The sequence below is a fragment of the Tamandua tetradactyla genome, chromosome 3 (assembly GCF_023851605.1).
Source record: "Tamandua tetradactyla isolate mTamTet1 chromosome 3, mTamTet1.pri, whole genome shotgun sequence".
In the NCBI taxonomy this organism is placed as follows: Eukaryota; Metazoa; Chordata; class Mammalia; order Pilosa; family Myrmecophagidae; genus Tamandua; species Tamandua tetradactyla.
Genome location: NC_135329.1, coordinates 80286923 through 80309216, shown reverse-complemented (window position 1 = coordinate 80309216; position 22294 = coordinate 80286923). Strand labels below are relative to the sequence as shown.

Here is a 22294-nt window from a genome sequence, read left to right as displayed (position 1 = left end):
CCTCACCTGCCCCGCCGGGCCGGCCACCACGGACCACCCCTCATGCTGGGCTTTAGTGAACGACACATGCCCCAGCGGCCCTGGGGAATCGGCCAGGCACGTCCTAGCAGGCCACCTGCCCTGGGCGCCGGGACAGCTTGGCCGGGAGCCGCCTTTCTTTCGGCTCATAAAGCCTTCCAATACCGTCCAATCCCAGGTACACAATCTGGGTGTTTTAGAATAATCACAGAGCTGTGCATTCGTAACCGCAATCAACTTTGGGACATTTTCATTACTGGAAGAGAAAAGTGCACACCCCTCAGCAGCCCCCTGCCAATGCTGTCCTCCCCGCAGCCCCACAGGCACCCCTAGAATTCTGCTTCAATAGGTTCGTGTGGGTGGAAAGACCCCTGAAGTGCCTGGCACTGTTACCTGTAGTCTGCTGTTGGCGTCGGGTGTACCTGTCCCCGCCATGACAGTGCCAGATATTTGTCATAGTTCTCGAAAGGACGTCCCCATACTTGAGCCTCATCCCCCAGCATTCACTGCACTCGACCGCCCTGTGCCTTACCCTCAGCTGAGACCCAAGGGGGCCTGGGGCCAGGCCTCCGTGCCCAGGGGTCACTTGGGGAGCCATCCCAGGAGGCAGGAGTGGGCACCTGGGAAGTGGCAGGACGGAGGAGAGGCCACTGAAGATGGTGTCACCGAGCTGGCACTTTGTGGGGACAGCTGTGTCTCCATCCCCAGAGAATGCACCTCAGACGTGTCCTGTAGGACCCAGGGTTCTCTTTGCCTCGGTTGAGGACCGGGAGGTCACCCTCCTCAGAGGCTGCCCTGGACCTAGGCTGAGCAGGTTCCCGGGAGGCGGAACAGCATTTGAGATGGGACTCTGCCGTGCCCAGGGACTGTCCCCAGAGCTGCTGGGACCTTAGACACCTGGGCTGGGGCTTGGCAGGGGAGAAAGGCCAAAGAAGGAAAACATCAGTGTTCAGCCCTAGCCCTTGCAAAGCAGGGTTTGCAGCAAGACAGCGGCCCCTTGCCACAGGCCTGTGTCTCAGGAATCATCTAAATTCGTTGAGCTCCATTTTACAATACCAAAGGCAATTCCGGGAGATGCAGATAAGAGGAGCCACGGCTCCTCCGTGGCACAGAGCCGAGCGGGCTACGGGGGAAGCCCACCTCGTCCAGAAACGGGAGAAAGTGGGGCGGGGAGGGGCAAGGAAGGAGGGGGGGCTCCCGTGATCATGTGCCCTGGAATCCAGCAGACCCTGCTGGCCAGCGCTCCCTTGTCAGAGAGCTGGTCCACCAGAGAAGAGCCCACGGCTTCCTGTGGGAGATGGGTCTCTATGGTTCTCTCGTGCTTCTGCATACCTTGTGAGCAAGACGTTAGCTGCCTTTTATTCCAGACTATTCTCAAGGTTGTTTGTGTGTTGAGGAGCTTTCAATAACCTCCCTCCAGAGCAAAGGAACGATTACTCCTGCCCATTGCAGTAGACTGATAGTCTTCTCCTGCAGTGGGGCCCCCTTGGCGTGCAGCAGCCCCTGGGCCTCTTGCCTCACTCCTGTGGGGCTCAGATGCACAGGTGCTAATGCAACACAGCAATGCACATGCACCAATGACACACGAATGCACACGCCTGTGTGCACACTGGTGCACACACATCGAAACACATGCACTGGGGCACACACATCAATGCACATGTGCCAGTGCATATACCAACACACACATGGAAACACACACCTATGCACACACACCAGTGCACACATGCTAATGCACGTGCACCAATGCACATGCCAATGCACACACCACCGCACGTGATGCAATGCCCTGATGCACACACCCATGCATGCACTGATGCACATGCTGATGCATGCACACCGATGCACACACATTGATATACACACTGGCACAGGTGTGCACGTGCAAGCTGGGCTGTGAGTAATGGAGCACTGTCTGATTTAGGAGCCTGTTTTCTGACAGCGCCTGTGACCCCGAAGCAGGCTCACCTCCTAGCCTGCCAGGGCTTAAGTCCTCAGACCCTCCCAGCCCTTGATAATTCCTTAGCCATCATGCCAGCTGTAGGCACAAGAGGACGTCCACCTGGGAACTGCCTGCCCTCACTCACCCTGCAAGCCCCAGGTTGGCTGCTCCACAGCCAGGCCCAGTGAGGTCTGGAGGACATTCGGGGCACTGAGGCCCCCTCCCCTCCTCTGCCTCGCGTTCATGTGAGCCCCCTCCCAGCCACCCCCAGATACCACTCTTGGGGAGCGTCCAGAAATAAGGGCCGGTGGCCCTCTCAAGAGCCAGCAGATGACTTGAGGAGCCTGCTTGGTTTATTGGGCCAGAAGAAAACTTCGGTTCTTTTTTTCCTGCTGCTGGTGGCCAGGGACTTGCGTAGAAGGCCAGGCTAACGCTCCCTTCCCTCCCGGCAGCCGTGTGTCTTTGGGTGACCTAGCCTCCCGAGACACCTTCATGGGAGAGGCCTGAGCACTGCCCAGCCAGGAGTCACTGTGCTCGGCCTGGCCTCCAGGGACCCCTCTCCAGGCTGCTAGAGCAAAGTCCACAGCTCCAGGCCTGCCTGGGCCCCTGGGCCAGACTCAGGACCCAGAGCCATCGGCTCTGCCCGTGGGCGAGCGATGCTCAGGGAGAAGGACCACCAAGCTGGCCCACCCCAGCGTTTAGCGCTTAAAGTGTGTGAGCACCCTGGTGAGCACGCCTGGCCCCTGTAACCCACCAGAACCTCGGCAGGGGCCCTGGTCCCAAAAGAACCCCAGTTCAGAGAGGGGAAGGACTGGCTCTTGGCCACATCCAGCTGGCCTGGTCTGCACCCACTGTCCTACAGAGCGTCCCCACGTGTCCCCCACGACCAAAAAGTGTCATCTAACCCTGTGCTTGCCACCCCACTGTCCTCCCCTCCCCCAAGGGCAGCCCCTCCCCAGAGGCATTCAGGTGCGCTGGACCCCACTGCCTGGAGACTCTGCTCTCTGGGTGCTGTGTACTGTGGGCCGTCCTGGGATGTGTGGGTGCGTGGGGCAGCTGCAGGCGAGAGAGTGGGCAGGTTCCCGCAGGCTCTCAGGCTCTGCGCAGGTGCACAGCAGGCACAAGGCATGGCCCTGGGTGACCGTGAGGACCCAGGAGGGCCACAGTCCCTCTCAGAGCCCTCCCATGACACGAGGGGAAAAATGACCCCACTTGGTGGCCGTGGAGGTCAAGACCCATTTTGGAAGCAGCTGGTCACCTCTGGTTGCTGAACCAAGGAAAGTGTGCGGGGCGGTCAGCAAAGGCTGAGGGCACTTGGGGTACAGCTGCTGTCCCTCATGGGGTGGCTCCTGACCCTCAGTGACAAGGCTGTAGGGGGGCCTTCCCCGCAGCGGGAAGCTGGGAGACTTCCCAAGGAGGCGCCTGGACGCGGTCAAGCGGCGAGCTGTGCAGCCCACAGGCATCCTGCCAAGCAGGGCCCTGCTCGTCTATCTGCTAGTGGCAGAGGCCAGTGCCAGCTGGACAGGGGCCACCTGCTTCTGGCCTGGGGAAGTGCGAGTGCCTGTGAATGTGCATGAACGTGAGCATGTGTGTACGTGTGTGTGCACACATGCATACCCATGTGAATGTGCATGCATGTGTCCATGCCTGTATATGTGCCTCGCACATGTGCGTGCGTGTGAGCATGTGTGCACACCGCAGTGGATTGGGACTCTGCTCACTGGGGCTGAACTGCCCCTCTGGCCCCATCAACTCCCCAGGCCCAAAGAGGAGTGGGCCAAGGGGCTCCTGAGGCTGGCTGGGGGGAGCCGAGGCCTGCAGGCTGTCCCAAGACTGAATGCGGGACAGCAGGAGGGTGGGAGGGCAGGGTGCAGCCTACACTGGCTGAGTAGAGTGTCTGAGATGGTGGGCCCCGGGCAGGGACCAGCGCCCCGCGTGCTCCGACCCTGCCTTCACGCCGGGCCCCCAGGACCTGCCTCTCCGCTGCCGGCCGTGGTCGGGCCCCACTTCTGAGGCTGCAGGCGACACGCAGGCAGCATGGGGGCACACGCGCTGGCTTTCCTGGCTCTTCCCTTGAGGCGGGTCCCCAGCAGCAGAAGGAATAGACGACATCTTTCAGGCTCGGAACGCCTGCGTGGACTTGTTCTTGCAGGCGGCCCCGTGGCTTCTCTCCCCCATGCTGTCAGGTGACGCTTTGGGCTCTCTTGATGGCCGCCGGGAGGCCCCATCCGAGGCCGGGCATGGTGGCCCAGACCTGCAGGTGGACGGGCTGCGGGAGCTCAGCTTCCCTGACAGAGGCCCCGGGTGCGGAGACCCCCGGCTATGCCCGCTGAGTGTCCTGCAGCAGCAGAGCCCGGGCTTGCCCCTGTGCCAAAGCCTGTGCTCCATCCACCAACACCGAGCAGCCCGCGTTGCCATGGTGACATGGGCTTGGGGTGTGTCAGCTCACGTGGGGCTGCTGGGGTAATACTAGCCCCCGAGGGATTCTAAAATGGGACAGCCCGTCCTCCCTGCAGCGCTGGAGGCTGCAAAGTGCCCCTTGTCCACCGTGCAGAGAAGCTTCTCAGCCTCAGGTCCCCTCCAAACATAGGCCCAGAGGGGTGCTTTGTTCTGTGGCCACGGCCCAGCCCAGAGAGAGACAGCAGCTGTCCACCCTTGGCCTGAGCTGGAGCCTAGTAACGTCTAGTCCTGCCCTGTTTTACCAGCTGTGTGACCCTGAACAAGCCAGGGGTCCCTCCTGACCCTCAGCGTCTTCATCCATTCAGTGGCATCATGACACAGGTGTGTGCTAAGGGAAGGCACTTTGTGCCTTAGGAAAGAGTGTGGACTTGAGTCAGAACTCCTGGGCTCAGATCTTAACTCTTCCTTGTGCCAGCTAGGTGGCCTGGCCTCACTTTCCTTGCCTTGAAAATGGATAATTATAGCAGTCTTTGGTGAGACTAAGCCAGCAAGTATGAAAGCAGCTCCGGAGCACAGCGTGGGGCAGCAGCAGCCAGCCTCCCACCCTCTCCAGTTTCAGACACTGCAACCACACCCTCCTTGCTCTCCTGCTTCTGCTGGATGTGGCTTCTGCCAGCACCTCCTTCCGGGCACACACACTACACATGACGCAGATACACACACACACATAGAACATGCACACAACACACACATAGACACACACAGAATACATAAATGCTACAGACACACACATAGAACATGCACACACACAGAACATGCACATGGAACACACATGACAGACACACAGAGAACACGCATGTGTGCACACAACAGAGAAGCACATAGAGCATACACAACAGACACACAGACATGCACACAGATACACACATAATAAGCTGACAGATATACAGAGACAGATACAGGCCCAACCAAGACACAGATATACAGACACATCACACAAACAGGCGCACACTCGGACCCACGAGCACACAGACACAGCAGAAGAGACAGACACACAGCCAGGACACCCCCAAACCCTGTGGCTGATGAAATGGGGCGTTTCCACTGGGATCCGCCAAGCTGCCAGCTCCAGCTGAGCCCGGCTGGAAGACCTCAGGGTGCATCAGGCTGGGGGGGGCCGTGGAGGGATGGATGGGGAGTGGCCAGTGCACGGGACCATGGGGAGCCTGCTGGGGACTGGATGGAGCTGGTGCTGGGGCCCCGGGCAAGCAGGAGCACCCCAGGACCCAGGCACCGCGGCTGGGTGTGGGCTGCCCAGAGGCACGGAGGGCTGCAGCAAGGGCATCACCAGGGGGCACCGGGGGGGCCACGTCCTGGGTGCATGGCTGAGGCACAATGCCCCCAGATGCCCTGTGCCTGCACCCCAAGCCTACACCCCCACACCCCACACCCCAGCTCACCGCTGCTCCCTGAAAGGCAAAGGAAGTCCTTCGTCCTGCAGTGTCCTTCAAGCATCTTCTCCTGGGCACTTCTGGCCACACACACACAGGTACACACCGACGCGCACACACACAAACATGCACACAGACGTGCAGACACACACAGACGCGCACAGACACACACCAACACACATACAGACACAGACATGCACACAGGTATGCACTGACACACACAAATATAGATACACACAGATACACACATACATACACACAGACATGCACACAGACACACACACACTGATGCACACACAAGTACACACAGACAAGCACACAGTACACACTGATGTGCAGTAGGTACACATCTACACACACACAGAAACACACAGACACACTGATGTGCACACAGGGATACACAAATGCACACACACACCAACATGCACACATATGGATACACACAGATACACACTGATGCACACACAGACACACACAAATGTGCACACACACACACCCCCAGCGCCCTGAGGCCCCGACCTTCCTCTCCCGCCTCCCACCAAGTAGGACCCCTGCCACGAGGAGGGTGGGGCCTTCCTCTGTCCCTTGGCCACCCCCAGGAGGGACACGGGGCCTGCACAGCCTCTCTGCCCTGCCTGCCCGGCTCCAGCCCCGCCGCAGTGCCCTCCGGGGCTCCCCACACGTGGCCCAGCCGTGGCTCTGTGTCTCCCTGGGACGCGCTGGCTCTCGGCCGGCCCCAAGATGGGTGACTCTTCCACCAGTCCCCCCACGGAGATGACGAGGGGACGAGTGTGAGCGGTCACTTGGGCTGCCCGCGCCAGCCCGTGATCATGACAGAGAGGAAACATCTGCTCCCACCTGCGCCCGGGCCAGAGACTGCTCAGCGGCAGTTCTGGGCTCTTCCTGTGCCTTGGCCTGGGCCTGCGGCCCACGGGGTCCTCGCTGGGCCCTCTGGCAGAGCCGCACCCCGAAGCGCCGGGCCAGGGGGCGGGGGGCGGACCCCGTACAGGGAGGGACACTGGAAGCCCCCAGGGAAGCCCAGTGACCCTCTCGCCTGAAGGATCGCGGGGTCCCTGGAGGGTCCCCCCAGAGAAGAGCTGAAGGTGAGCCCTGTGAGGGCATACCTTCCCCCACCCCTCCGCTCCAGCCCTGCACCTCCAGGAAGCCGGGCCAGGCCGGGCGGGACAGGAAAGGACCCCCGGTGGCCGGGCATGCCAGGAGGGGAGGGCGGCAGGGGGCTTCCTGTCTAAGCCTCCCGGGTGGTGAAGCTGCACGATCAGCTTATGCCACTTTTACAACCCTTAAAAAAGAAGGATGCCTTTTTTCTGTTTTAAAATAATGGGCGTTTGTGGCTTGGAAAGCACGAGGTCTTTAAGGACAGCCTGGAAAACATAGGAGCACAGGGCTTGAGGGCGTGAGAGCAGAGAGCCCCCGCCCCTGGCGCCCCACCCTCGCACCCATGTCCCGCCTCCCCGGGTCCAAGGGTCACCCTGGGCCAGGGCCGGGAGGCCGGCCATTACCTCACAGCCTGGGTGTGGGCCATCTCACAGGCTCTGGGGCAGGGTGGGAGGCGAGGGGGAGGGAGGGGACAGGCAACAGTCAAGGTGGGAGGGTTCGCACCCCCCTCCAACGGGGCAGGAGGCTCGATTTTGGGGTGTGGGCACCGAGGAGGGGAGGCAATGACAGCGGCCTGCCCCCCAGCAGCCAGCTTGTGCTCCATCCATCCTGGGCTTCACCCTGGGACCCTCTGGGGGAGGCGGTGGGGGCTTCATTACCAAGCCCTGTCGGTTGCAGCAGGAGGAGGGGGCCAGAGGGTGGGGTGGGGAGGCACCCCCAGCCCGCAGGGAGCTCATTCAGGTGCACCCCACCCCCCGCAACCCACCCAGCCCCCCTGCCAGAGCTGGGGGGCGCAGCGTCCCACCCCACCCAGGCTCTGGGCCGGACATGGCCAGGGGAGGCACAGGGGCCACAGGGGGCCTCAAGCCAGAAGGTATCAGGATGGGGAAGGGAAGGGAAGCCTCCTGCCCAGGAAGGAGTCTCGTCGCCTTGCCCTGCCCTGACCCCCGCACGGAAGAGAGGCTTCGGGATCCCTCAACCTTCTGCTGTGGTGCTCAGGTGTGGACTCCCCTTTAAACTCAGCCCGGGGGCAGCCCCCTAAAGCAGCTAGCAGTGGGGATGGGGGGCCTGCTCCAGCCCTCCCCTGCTGTGATGGGGGCTGGTGGTGCCCGGGGACCAGCTTCAAGGCCAGAGGTCCCCCCTGGCAGGTGGGGAAGTGCAGGCTGAAGCCAGTGACCGGGAACCCGCGGCACTGCTCCTCCCCACCCCAGTCAGGGGCAAGCTGGGTGGCCTGCCTGGCAGTGGCAGCACCCCTGGCCAGCACACGCAGCCGCTCGCTGTTCATTGCTGTGCCCTTGGTACACTGCCCCTCACTCGGTAACTCTCTGCTCCCCTCCACCCCACTAACTGTGGGTGCCCTGAGAGGACAGCCACCATGCTCTGGCAGGAAGGTGGGGTAGAGACCCCCCAGAAGTGTGGGCAGCAGCCTCCTGGAGCCGATGGGGAGACGCTCCTGGCAGAGGGAACAGCAGAGGCAAGGGAGCAGGGGTGGGGGCAGCAAGAAGGTGGGCAAGCTGCGGAGGAGAGACAAGAGCCGGGGCGCCTGTAGGGCCAGGGGCGTCACCTCTGGAGACGCGGGCATCCTGGAGGCCCCCTGACCCACACTGAGGGCAGCACACTTGGGGGCTGCTGCAGGTTGGCTCAAGCGCGGGTCAGCGGGTGGCGGCAGGGGCTGGATCCCGGGATCTCTTCAAGCTGGGCCGGCGGGGCTGACGCCGAGGACGGGGTGTAAGGGGTGGCGGAGTTAAGGGTGACCCCAAGGCTTTTGGGAGTCCGCGTTTCGGGATCAACCTTGCCCGGCGGGCGCAGATAAGCCTTCCCTGCAACGGGCTCCGTGATTCTGGGGGTCGACGTGGGGGGCCGCGCCCGGGAGACCCGCCCAGCCCGAATCTGGCCGAGCCATCCAGTCCCCGCCGCCTCAGGCCGTCGTCGGGCCCTGGGGCTTCGCGGCGCGCCCGAGTCCCGCCCGTGGACGATGAACGGCTCGACGCCGGGGTCCAGACCCGTCGGGGTCGGTTCCCTGGGCCTTCGGGACTGGCTAGCGGACAGGGGAGCCCGGGAACTCGCATTCCACCTTGAGGGCCGCTGCCGCGCCAGCCCGTTTCCCGCACTGGGCGAGTGCGGGGATCCCCGACACCCCGCCCGCGCCCCCGCGTTGCTAGGCAGAGCCCGGCGCCTCGCGCTCCCATTGGCCGCAGGTGAGGCGGCGGCGGCCCGACAGGTAGTCCGCCCCGCGCCGCGGCGATTGGGCCGCGCCCGCGGGGTCCCCTCGGGGATTGGCCCAGGTGGCTGCCCCGCCGGCGCCCTCATTGGCCGCAGGTTTTGCCCCCTCCCGCCCGGCTGCGCCGCGCCCCGCCTATTGGCCGCACGCTCCCCAGGCCCCGCCCCGCCACCCAAGTTCGCGCGGAGTTGGCCTGGCCGGTGCGGGTCGCCGGCGCGCCCCCCGCCGCGTCCCGCCCCGGCCCCGTCAGGTGTCCCGCCAAGTGTCCGGCAGGTGTCCGGCAGGTGTCCGCGCCGTGGCCCCGCGCGTCCGGACGCCGCCCTGAAGGACGGCCTGGCCGAGCGCGCCACGCCAAGCAGGCCGGGCCCCAAGATGGACGGGAGAGGCGGGCGCGTCCGCCTGAAGGCGCACTACAGCGGGTGAGTGCGCCCGGCCGGCCCTCCGCGTCCCCGGGAGCCCGACGCGCCCTCGCCGGGAGGGGCCGCGCGAGCCTGCAGGCGGCCGGGCCGGGCCGCGCCGGGGCCGGGACCGGGGGCGGGGCGGGCGGGCCGGGGTCGCCGGTGACGCAGGTCCTGGCAGCGCGGCCGGGAGGGAGGTCGCGGGACCGGGGGGACGCAGCTCCATGGAGCTGGGCAAACTTTGGCAGCTGGAGAAGCGAGTTTCTCAACTTTCGCCCTCTCACCCGGCCAGGGCGCGCTGCTGGGAGGGAGAAGCCGCGCCAGGCCGCTGCGGCGGGGGTCGGGGGGGAGGGCCCCGGGGATCTGGGCCGGTCCCGGAGTCTTGAGGGAGAAGCGCGCCCGGGCGTCCATCTCCCTGTCTGTGAATGGGGCGAGTGGGCACCTCCCGGGGTGCAGTGGTCGGGAGCCTGGACTCTTGCCGCCGCTGGTCTCAGGGCCGCGAGCCCGGGGTGGGTGGAGGGGGCTCGTGTCCAGATGACGGGGCTCCCGGGTAGAGCGCGGGACTCCCGCCCTCGCCGCCCGCGGGTGCAGACAGCGCCTAGGACGGCTGGAACCCCGGCTGGGACCTGGCGCTTCCCGTTGGTTCAGCACCTGTGGGGGTGTGGTGTGGGGGGCGGCCGCCTCGCGAGGCCGCGGCTCCTCCAGGGCAGCGCCCCCCACCCCTTCCCTCCCGGAGGCGGGTTCGGTCTCCACCCCATGAGCACGGCATCTGCAGCCTTGGGTGCCTGCTCCTGGGTCCCCTGCAGACCCGTGGTTGGGGGAGTCGGTGGTGGACCCCGAGGGAGGAGGGGTGTGTGGGGTGTGGGCTGGGGTTCAGGGGTGCAGAACATCTTGGCTTTCTGCGCCCCCACTGCTGCTAGTTGCTGGCGCCCCAGCTGGGAGGGGCCACCTCCAAATTGTACAAGTGGCATTTGAAACCCCCTGCCTGGGGTGTGGGGACCCTCCAGCTGACCCCCAAGAGGAATCTAGCAGGTGCCTCCAGTGCCAAGCAGTGGGGATCGGGCGGAAGTTGGAGGTCAGAAGGGGGGGCTGAGGGGCAGATTCGAGGGTGCTGGGGGGGATGGGGAGTCCCCACCTCTTGGTCCCCGAGGGAGCGTTTTGGTTACTGGCAGTACCGATGTAACACAACCTGCTGCCTCCAGTTTCATGCCTGATAAGGCCTCTCCCCCGTTCCTTCCCTCCACCTTTCCTCTTCCTCCCTCTTCCCGCCATTGCTCAGCCCCCACTCCTCTTCCCCTCCCCTCCTGCCTCCACCCCGCCCTTCCCTTCCCCTCCGACTCCCTCCCTTCTGCCACTCCAGCCCCTCTGGCCCACGGAGGGACCCTCTCTAAGCCCAGCCCCTCCCTGGGAGTGCCTGGAAGCTCGGGACTGGGCCCCCAGGAGACCCAGTCCACCATGGCCATTCCTGAAGGGCCCCCCAAGACTTGGGCTTGGTGAAATCAGGGTGGGGGTGGGGCTGGTGAAATCCCAGCGCTTAGAGCCCACCCCTGAGAGGACACTTGCTGCCCGGAGGCATGGTCACTGGACCTTTCAGACACAAAAGCAAAGATGGGGTTTCTGTAGCACCCCACGAGCGAGGGCCCCTGCTGTGTTTCATGGGCTTTGCACCCGCTCCCACAGAGGCTGACGGGGGTGGGAAGGGGTGCAGGGTGTCCACCACCTGCCCAGGGGAGGGCCTGCTTTGTCCAGCACCTTGGGGCCAGCTCCTCAGTGTCCCCGCATCCCAGGAATGGCCGCTGGCTGGCTCTCACCCTGTGCAGAAAAGTTCTGTTCTGGAACTTTCCCCAAGGGCCCCTCTGCGTGAAGACCTCACCGCAGCCAGGGTGGGTGCTGTGACCTGTGGCAGTAGGGGGCCTACAGGCTCCCGGGCCTCGACGGAGGCCCTGTCTGCTCAGCAGGCCTCAGCAGAGCTGCAGCTACCCCAGCGCCGCCACCCAGGGGCCAGGGACCGGTAGAGCAGAAAGGGAAGGGGCAGCAGGCACAAGGGCCCCGTGGGGTGGTGTTTGCTGTGCCGTGTGGGGTCTGAGTGGGGAGCCTTCTGACTGCTGACCGCAGGGGTAAGAGTGGCAGAATGCCCCAGGGGGTGAGGCCATTGGCCTGCAGAGTGGAAGTGTTAGGCTGTGGGGCCGTGGAGCTGGAGGCACCCCGACTTGTCTGGGCTGGAAGTCATGGTCACGCCATCAGAGGTGCTGGCAGAGCCGTTTCCCAGGGTTGGCTGAGACCGAGGTGACCATTGCTGGCCCTCCGGAGGTGTCCAGGTGGTCACTCAGAGAAGAGGCTGCAGGTAAGAGCAGGGAAGTGCCCTTTGACCTGGACCTTGGGGTGGTGGTGGGAGGAGCAGGTTGCAGGGGGGAGGTGTGTGAGGAGGGGCTGGTGGTCCGCTGGTGGGGCCATGTCTGCACGGGCCTGTGGGGGCGGCCAGCCTCGCCCACGTGTTGGACGGTGTCGTGCATCCATCTCCTGTATAGCCCACTAAGTGCACCCCCTTCTTGCCATCCCAGGGGGCTGTTTGGGGGGGGTCACCTGCTCTGAGGATATGGGGCCCCTTCCCACCCCATATTGGGGAGCCCACCCCCTCAATGCTTCGGATTCTCCGGCTGTGTGCGCACGTGCCCTGAGGGCCGTTGGCGAGGCAGGTGGGTTGGGAGAGTGAAGTTTCTGTCTCGCTGCTGTCCCTGGAGTGGGAGCCGTGCTGTTGGGGGTTGCACCTCATGTCCCCTTCAGAGCTGGGTGGCATAGCCCAGGCACCATGGGGGAGTGACCTAGGGGTGAGCTTTGCAGGGGTAGAGGTTTAAGGGTGAGTTTTGCCAGGGGTGGATGGTCTAGGGGTGAGCTTTGCAGGGAGTAGATGGTTTAGAGGTGAGCTTTCTGGGGGTTGTCTTGGTTTGCTAAAGCTGCTGGAATGCAATGTAACAGAAACGGAATGGCTTTGAAACAGGGGATTTATTAAGTTGAAAGTTTACAGTTCTAAGGCCATAAGAATGTCAAAACTAAGTCATCCATAGAAAGATACCTTAACTCCAAAGAAAGGGCCGATGAAGTTTGGCGTTTCTTTCTCAGCTGGGAGGGCACGTGGTGACATCTGCTAGCTTTCTCTCCTCATTTCCTAAGGCTTCCCCAGGGGCGTTTTCTTTATGCTTCTCTAAAGGTCTCTGGCTGCAAGGCCGTGTAGGCTCAGACTTTTTCCAAAGTGGTTAGGGCTCCTGTAAGCAACCCCACCTTGAATGGGTGGAGACACATCTCCATGGAAATGGCATAATTAAAAGTTACCGCCCACATCTCTGTGGAAACCATAGAAAAGATCCCACCCAGCAATGTTGAATGAGGATTAGAGAACATGGCTTTTCTGGAGTGCACGACAGTTGAAAACTGGCATGGGGTAGATGAATTGGGGTGATCTATACAGGGGTTCGTTGGCTTACTGGTGAGCTTTGTGGGGGGTCGTTGGTTGGGGGCTAAATGGTTTGGGAGTGAGCTTCGCTGGGTGCACAGTGGAGGAAGCCCGGTGTGTTCTGAAAGGATGTGCTGAGAGGTGAGGGCAGTGGGGGAGGAGGTTTGGAGAGGGGGAGGGTTGGTGTCCTGTGTGGCCATGCACAGGGCGGGTGTGGAGGTCCTGGGGCTGATGACCTGGCGAAGGGGCCTGAGGAGCAGGGTCTGGTCCAGCCTGCCTGCCCTGCCCCAGGCCCTGGACCTGGGGGGCAAACGGCAGCTTCCCTTGGGGGTGGGAGGGTTCAGGTGCAGGGAGCACCACTGGTGGGCAGCAGCCACTTCCAGGGGCCTGGGGCGTCTGTGGACAGGTGCTAAGGGGCTGTGGTGGGGCCCGGCAGGCTGCACCCAGCTCTCCTGGATTCTTGGTCTCCTGGACAAAAACTCATGTGATGGAATCCAGAGAATCTCGATGGGGCAACACACAGAGCTTGTGTTTCAGTTTGGAGTATTTCAGAGCTTTTCATAGGCCCCGAAACCTGGAGGTGTCACATATCAGTGAGTCACCCCCGCACACTCCTCCGTCAGCACCAGGTGAGGCAGGTGTGTCGTGGGGATGTTTCCCCCGGTCAGAGCTGCAGTGAGCGTGTCAGCCTCGCGTCAGCGCTGTCACTTCTCTCCAGGGTGGGGGACAACCTGCTAGGTTTTGGGGGGGCTGCCCCCCTCCTTTTCCCTCTGCCGATGGGGGGATCTCAGGTGTCTAACGTCCTCAACAACTGCCAGGGCCTGGGAATCTCTGCTTTGCTCCTGCTTTCCAGCCTCAGGACTCCATGTTTTGGATGAAAAGATAAAAGGTGGGACGTCCTATAACTTTAGGTTTTCAAAAAGACTGTACCTGGAATTAGGTTCTAGCTGGACTGAAGGACTGAGCTTCAAAAAGTCCCTTTGATTGTGAAATTATGAAATTATGCACTTCCCCATCTCTCCCCCAGTTCCTGTCTCCTCTTGGACGGCCGAGCTTCCACCGTGGCGGCCACCGCGTGCAGGAGGCTTAGGGCGAGTCTCGCCAGCCCCTCAGGGCAGGTAGGCTTGGGGAGCACAGAATGGCCCCCAGCCCCTGCCCTGCGAAGCGGAACCCTCTGCCTGGAGCAGGCACCACTGCCTGGGTGTCCATTAGAGGTTTCCTTCTCGGGTGGAGATTGATCTGTGCAGAGGAGCTGGGGGTGGGCACTTAGACACCTCGGTCAGTGGCGTGCCCTGTCTGTAATCTCTGCTTCTGGGAAAGATTTCACTTCGTTTATTTAATCCGTAATCCGAGGAATGAACGCTCCGCATTCAGTTGCTTTAAGTTGGCCCCAGGGTGAAATCCGTGCATGTCCTCTTTCCCCAGGGACATTCTCCTCAGCAGCTTGGACTCAGCGGCCACCTTCGATGCCCTCTGCGAGGAAGTGAGAGAGATGTGCAGCCTGCACGCGGGGCAGCCGCTCACCCTCAAGTGGGTGGATGATGAAGGCAAGTGACCCGCGCTCCGCACTGGCCAGGCCGGGCTGGCCGGGGCTGCCTCCTGCATGCACCGCTGGCCCGGCCTGTCCTGGGGGGAGCATGGGACCAAGGGTGGCTGCCCGCAGCCAAACCCCAGAAATTGTTTCCTGGGAATAGATAGGTCGCGAGCGCTTATGTTGAAACCAAGCATTGGGGGTGGAAGGTGGCAGTGGGGTGGCGAGCAGGATGTACCATGTGGCGAGCCTGTCTGCTGACTGCTGGGTGCCCTGAGACCTGGGGTGCAGCTGCGGGTTCTCCTGGCCCCCTCAGGCGGGTCCTTCCTGCACTCTGGGCCTCTCCCGGGGAGGGAGTCTAGAAGAAGAGAGGGTCACGAGGGGTGAGTCCAGCCAGCCGAGCTCGTGTGCTCCTGTCTTACTCCCATTCTTTCTGACCTTCTCTTGTGCTCGCGCTCTCTCTCTCTCTCTCTCTCTCTCTCTCTCTCATGCTCTCTCTCTCTCTCTCTCATGCTCTCTCTCTCTCTCTCATGCTCTCTCTCTCTCATGCTCTCTCTCTCATGCTCTCTCTCTCTCTCTGTCTCTCTGTCTCTTTCACTTGTTGTCTCTCACTCGCTCTCTTTCTCACTTGCACCCTCCCTCTCACTGTCTCTCTTGCTCTCTCAGTGTCACTCGCTCACCCCTGCTCTCTCTCTCGCTCTCACTCACTGTCTTGCTCTCTGTCCCTCTCCCACTCTTGGTGAGCGCCTGCCCCACGCTGGACGAGATGTTTGTGGGCAGGACTGGTCACTGGCCCCCAGCCAGCCAGGCTCAGGTGTGGTGCCTCCACCTTGACCCATAAATCCTAGCCTCTCCTTTACTTCCTTTTTCCGCTCTGAAACCTATCTTGATATGTGGTTTTAATTGAATAAAAACTGGCCCGCCCGTCTTCAAAGAAGGGAAGCTTCCCCAGGTGGGTGGGTGAATCTGCTGTCCTCTCAGCCCACCTCTGTGTTCTGCCAGGTCTTCCTGGAATTCCTGGGGTCCTGGGGTGGCCCTTGTGGTAGGGGTGGGGGGTGGGGTGGGCAGCCTGTGAATCCTGGAACACTGGGCATGGGAGACAGTCCAGGAAGGACCCTTTTCTCTGCCTGGCTGCAACTGGCTGCTGGCTGCTGAGGACATGGTGGGGCCAACAGGGCCACGTGGCCATGACTGTCCCGACGTGGGGAGCAGTCACTGCCTTCCAGGAGGAAGGATGGCGTTGGTGAGGTCAGCACCCTCACTGCTGGGCCCTGAGAGCCTCTCTGCATATCTGGGGAGCAGCCATGTGTAACGTGTTCTGTTTTCCCATAAGCGTGAGTGTGCATACAGACACACGTTCGTGCTTACATGGCTGTAGAGGTCACCGTTGACACTCTGCTGCCCTGTGCTGTGCGCTTGCTGTCCCCAGCCCCCCCCCCCCCCGCAAGCCTCCGGGTTCCGGTGCTGCCAAGGGGACGCCATGTCCTGTCGCTGGCCGTGTACTGGGGCTGCGGGTGAGCTCGTCCGCATTGGGGTCTGGCCGCAGCGGATCCACCCAGCTCTGCTCCGGGCTGCAGGTCCGATGAGCAGAGCATGCAGCCGCCCCTCGCCGTGTCCTCACAGTGGCTGTGCTTCCCCTAGGAGACCCCTGCACCATGTACTCCCAGATGGAGCTGGAGGAGGCCTTGCGCCTGTGCTGCCAGCGCAGGGTGGAGGGGCTCGTCATTCACGGTAGGTGGAGGGGCGAGGCCCAGTCAAGGTAGGGGCGGGGTCAGGGGTTGGGGCCCAGTCAGGGTAGGGGCGGGGTCAGGGGTTGGGGTCCAGTCAGGGTAGGGGTGGGGTGGGGCCCAGTCGGGGTAGGGACGGGGCCCCGTCGGGGGTAGGGGTGGGGTCAGGGGCGGGGTCCGGCCAGGCAGGGGCGGGGTCAGGGGGCGGGGGCTGGCTGGGGGCGGGGCTTCCACATCTGCCACTGCAGCTCTGGAGATCAGGCGCTCTGAGAGGTCCCTCCTTGGTCGTCTTTGCCAGACCACCAGGGAATGGGGGCAGCAGGGAGTGTCACGGTTATAGCCCTAGCCATGCCAGAAAATCTGAGCACATTGAATACGATACCACTTGGGTTTACTCTTTCTTTTATGCTTTATTTGTCTACATAAAAATTGTCCTGCCAGTGGAGTCAGCGACAGGTCATGGGGGCCCCCGTTGGAGGCAGGAGCGAGCACCCCAGCCCGTGTGTGGACAGCACACACCATTTTCTGTTGAACCAGCCATTCCGCTGACCCAGGCCTGGCTAACTAAGACACGCTCATTCTCACAGCACTTTAAAAAGTGCTTTTTAATTCACAGTCTAACAGAGTCAGTTTTATAGCAGCAGTAGGCACATTTGTTTTAGCCATGGTGTTTAAAAAATTCCCTTTACTGCCTAGATTAAGGAAAAACTTGTTTTTAATACTTTTTTAGCTTCTATTTTAATAAATTATTATGGAAGCCCAGGGTATATTTTAAAGTATTTAAGTTTGAACTCCAACTTGAGTATAAAGAAATTGAATCTAATTTTCTTTCAGAAATCATTTTTCAAAATGATTGCAACTCTTACCTGATTTTCATGCCAGTTTATTTTTAACAAAAGTCAGTAGTTTTCTTTTGACAGCATTGTTTTCTAGATCCCCCAGTGCTTTCCCCGTGTTCTCTGACGTATTTTGAAGTCTGATAACGGGGACTTGGGCCCTCACAGGCGCCTTTGGGGCTCCGAGATTCCGCCTTCAGGAGCACATCCTGAAAATGGGCTCCTGTGCGCGCGCCACTCCCGTGCGCCTGGCCCGGCCGTCTGAGCCGAGGTCGGAGCCTGGGTGGGGATTCGGGGCTGCGTGGCACCTGGCCGACTCTGACCCTTGCCCTTTGTGTCCAGTCTTCCCCAGTGTCACCGAGCAGCCAGGCCTGCCCTGCCCAGGAGAGCACAGTGAGTATTCGTTCCGCCACGCACTGCCGTGAGGGGCCTCTGCTGGGGCCACGCCTTCTCTTTTCCTGTGCAGTTACCAGGGACTGGTTTGTTTCACCAGGGGCAGAGTGTAACGTCCACGCAATGCCCAGGCCCGGCCGCCACACTTGGTGTGGACGGTCCCCCAGGGGCCACAGGGGGTGGGTGGGGCGGCTCCCTCCATGTCCACAGGGGGTCCTTGAGAGGTGCTGGGGGGCTTGGAGGAGGCGCCCAGGGGGGCAGCACCAGGCCTCGCATGTGCAGGGTTTGGTGGAAGTCCAGATGGACATCCAGACCCGGCCGGCCACCTTCGTGGTTGCTGCAGAGCTCTTGGACCAAGGGGCTGCTTCTCGGTTCAGGGGATTGGCTCAGGCCACTCCCTGCAGGGGACCCTAACTCCAGCTGCCGGGGATCCTGCCTGGGTCAGCCCAGCCTGGCGGAGAGGGCCGCCTGGGCAGGAGCAGGTGGGGCGGGCCAGCTCTCTTTGGCCATGGGTGAAGGTGTGGAGTGGGAGTGGGTATATGGCTTGGATTTAGGGGTGCAGTAGGGCTGCAGAGAGGGATGTGGGCGCTTCAGTCTGGGGGGTCCATGGATGCCATCGGTCTTTGCACGCCCACTGGGACAGGCTGTGTATGGGCCTGGCCCCCTGTGAAGGGGCGGCCAGTGAGGGCACAGAGACATCTGGAAAGTGGATCTGGGCAGGGGCGGAGGAGGTGGTCCACTGGGGCCAGAATTGCCCAGAGGGACAGAGAGGAGGGTAGGGGTGCAGCCAGGCGGGTGAAGCTGCCGTGTTCACAGAGTGGGATGTGCAGGTGGGGGTGGGTGGGGGTCCCGTTGTGATGTGTGTATCCAGCCAGCAGGAGCCCCCCAGCGTCCAGGGAGAAGCTGGGTCACAGGAGGCCTGGGAGGCCAGGGATGGCACGGTGGGGTCCAGCGCCCCTCACCCCCATTGCCTCCATCCCCACGTGCATTCCCATGGGGGAGCTGCCCAGGTTGTGGAGCAGAGGCAGCAGACACGCTGCTATGGGGGCTCCTCCCTCTGCGGCCCCCCCACCCCGACATTGTCCTGGTGGGAGAGGCACCTCGAGCTGTGCTGGTCAGCCCAGACGGCTTTGTGATCCCTGGGGCGACAGGCATCCCGTTCATCCTGCACGGAGTTGCCAGCAGCCAGGGCAGCCCGGGGCGGCCACCCCCTCGGCCTGGAGCTCAGCACAGGCCAGCAGAGGGGCCCCAGGGGCTGGGGTGTGCCCCCTTTCTGCCTGAACTCACTCCCTGGCCCTCCCCCCGGCCCTCGGCACCCCTTGAGCCTCCTGTGGCTGCTGGCCACACCTGCCCCTGGCTCGGTCACTCTCCCCCACTGGCTCAGCGTCTTCAGCGAGGCCACAGGAGGCCAGGGACGGGTCTCTGCAGTGGGTAGGGGTGGGGTGCCCCGCGGTGACAGCCGTCTCTGGGCAGGAATGTGGAGAATGTGGGTGGGCTCACAGGAGGCCTGACCGGGCACCTGAGCAAGCACTCGAGACGGTCACCGGCTGGCCCTGAGGCTCAGGGCCACTTCAGTCCACTGGAGAACATTCCACCGGCGCCTCCCAGGCACCTTGGCCAGGAAGGTCAGAGGTCACATTCGGGCTGAGCAGGGACTGGGGGGGGCATCTCCACCCATGCACCCATGTGGCGCCTCTGGCTGAGTCAGGGGTCACCCAGGGCTCACCCCTCTGAGTCTCCTGGCTCGATCTGGCCGGCCCTTCACACTAGTCCTGGACAATGAGGACAGTCCTGGGGGCTGCCGTGTGACGCGGGCAACTGGGTTTGCCCTCTTCATGGCCACCATGTGCTGTCCAGAGCCAAGGGCTAGTGAGGGGTGGAGCCTGGTGGGAGACAAATGGCCACGATGGGGCCTTCAAGCCTTCTCACCCATGTGTGAGAACTGCTGGACGGGGTGGACAGCCGGGCCTCCTGCAGGGGGAGCCCAGCCAGGCAAAGCTTTGTTCACTTTCAGCAAAACCCCTTCCAGCATGTACTACTCATGGCCAACCTGAACGTGTCATCGTTTTATGGTGCTTTTTTTTTAAATAGGGGTGAAATTCACATAAAATAGACCTCAGCGTCTCCGCTTCTTTTTTTTTTTTTATTAATTAACGGAAAAAAAATTAACCCAACATTTAGAAATCATACCATTGTACATATGCAATTAGTAATTCTTAACATCATCACATACATGCATGATCATCGTTTCTTAGTACATTTGCATCGGTTTAGAAGAACTAGCAACACAACCGAAAAAGATATAGAATGTTAATATAGAGAAAAAAAATAAAAATAATAATAGTAAGAACAAAACAAAACAAAACAAAACAAAAACCTATAGCTCGGATGCAGCTTCATTCAGTGTTTTAACATGATTACTTTACAATTAGGTATTATTGTGCTGTCCATTTTTGAGATTTTGTATCTAGTCCTGTTGCACAGTCTGTATCCCATCAGCTCCAATTACCCATTATCTTACCCTGTTTCTAACTCCTGCTGAACTCTGTTACCAGTGACATATTCAAGTTTATTCTCGAATGTCGATTCACATCATTGGGACCGTACAGTATTTGTCTTTTAGTTTTTGGCTAGACTCACTCCGCATAATGTTCTCTAGGTCCATCCATGTTATTACATGCTTCATAAGTTTATCCTGTCTTAAAGCTGCATAATATTCCATTGTATGTATATACCACAGTTTGTTTAGCCACTCGTCTGTTGATGGACATTTTGGCTGTTTCCATCTCTTTGCAATTGTAAATAACGCTGCTATGAACATTGGTGTGCAAATGTCCGTTTGAGTTTTTGCCCTTAATTCCTTTGAGTAGATTCCCAGCAATGGTATTGCTGGGTCGTATGGCAATTCTATATTCAGCTTTTTGAGGAACCGCCAAACTGCCTTCCACAGTGGTTGCACCATTTGACATTCTCACCAACAGTGGATAAGTGTGCCTCTTTCACCGCATCCTCTCCAGCACTTGTCATTTTCTGTTTTGTTGATAATGGCCATTCTGGTGGGTGTGAGATGATATCTCATTGTGGTTTTGATTTGCATTTCTCTAATGGCCAGGGACATTGAGCATCTCTTCATGTGCCTTTTGGCCATTTGTATTTCCTCCTCTGAGAGGTGTCTATTCAAGTCTTTTTCCCATTTTGTAATTGGGTTGGCTATCTTTTTGTTGTTGAGTTGAACAATCTCATTATAAATTCTGGATACTAGACCTTTATCTGATATGTCGTTTCCAAATATTGATTCCCATTGTGTAGGCTGTCTTTCTACTTTCTTGATGAAGTTCTTTGATGCACAAAAGTGTTTAATTTTGAGGAGTTCCCATTTATTTATTTCCTTCTTCAGTGCTCTTGCTTTAGGTTTAAGGTCCATAAAACTGCCTTCAATTGTAAGATTCATAAGATATCTCCCTACATTTTACTCTAACTGTTTTATAGTCTTAGACCTAATGTTTAGATCTTTGATCCATTTTGAGTTAACTTTTGTGTAGGGTGTGAGATATGGGTCTTCTTTCATTCTTTTGCATATGGATATCCAGTTCTCTAGGCACCATTTATTGAAGAGACTGTTCTGTCCCAGGTGAGTTGGCTTGACTGCCTTATCAAAGATCAAATGTCCATAGATGAGAGGGTCTATATCTGAGCACTCTATTCGATTCCATTGGTCGATATATCTATCTTTATGCCAATACCATGCTGTTTTGACCACTGTGGCTTCATAATATGCCTTAAAGTCAGGCAGCGCAAGACCTCCAGCTTCGTTTTTTTTCCTCAAGATGTTTTTAGCAATTCGGGGCACCCTGCCCTTCCAGATAAATTTGCTTATTGGTTTTTCTATTTCTGAAAAATAAGTTGTTGGGATTTTGATTGGTATTGCATTGAATCTGTAAATCAATTTAGGTAGGATTGACATCTTAACTATATTTAGTCTTCCAATCCATGAACACGGTATGCCCTTCCATCTATTTAGGTCTTCTGTGATTTCTTTTAGCAGTTTTTTTATAGTTTTCTTTATATAGGTTTTTTGTCTCTTTAGTTAAATTTATTCCTAGGTATTTTATTCTTTTAGTTGCAATTGTAAATGGGATTCGTTTCTTGATTTCCCGCTCTGCTTGTTCATTGCTAGTGTATAGAAATGCTACAGATTTTTGAATGTTAATCTTGTAACCTGCTACTTTGCTGTACTCATTTATTAGCTCTAGTAGTTTTGTTGTGGATTTTTCCGGGTTTTCGACGTATAGTATCATATCGTCTGCAAACAGTGATAGTTTTACTTCTTCCTTTCCAATTTTGATGCCTTGTATTTCTTTTTCTTGTCTAATTGCTCTGGCTAGAACCTCCAACACAGTGTTGAATAATAGTGGTGATAGTGGACATCCTTGTCTTGTTCCTGATCTTAGGGGGAAAGTTTTCAATTTTTCCCCATTGAGGATGATATTAGCTGTGGGTGTTTCATATATTCCCTCTATCATTTTAAGGAAGTTCCCTTGTATTCCTATCCTTTGAAGTGTTTTCAACAGGAAAGGATGTTGAATCTTGTCAAATGCCTTCTCTGCATCAATTGAGATGATCATGTGATTTTTCTGCTTTGATTTGTTGATATGGTGTATTACATTAATTGATTTTCTTATGTTGAACCATCCTTGCATACCTGGGATGAATCCTACTTGGTCATGATGTATAATTCTTTTAATGTGTTGTTGGATACGATTTGCTAGAATTTTATTGAGGATTTTTGCATCTATATTCATTAGAGAGA

General features: G+C 59.1%; 1 protein-coding gene across 1 annotated transcript in view; it reads left to right on the top strand.

The window, feature by feature from the left end:
* The first annotated feature begins 9480 nt into the window (after positions 1 to 9480).
* LOC143677421 (DNA-directed RNA polymerase II subunit RPB4-like) overlaps positions 9481 to 22294 on the top strand; it is a 97657-nt gene continuing 84843 nt past the window's right edge. The window contains exons 1-4 of the mRNA XM_077153358.1: positions 9481 to 9567; positions 14423 to 14544; positions 16170 to 16259; positions 17434 to 17484. Of these exons, the coding sequence (XP_077009473.1) occupies positions 9521 to 9567; positions 14423 to 14544; positions 16170 to 16259; positions 17434 to 17484 (310 nt within the window). The 5' untranslated portion in view covers positions 9481 to 9520. The remainder of the gene's footprint in view (positions 9568 to 14422; positions 14545 to 16169; positions 16260 to 17433; positions 17485 to 22294) is intronic.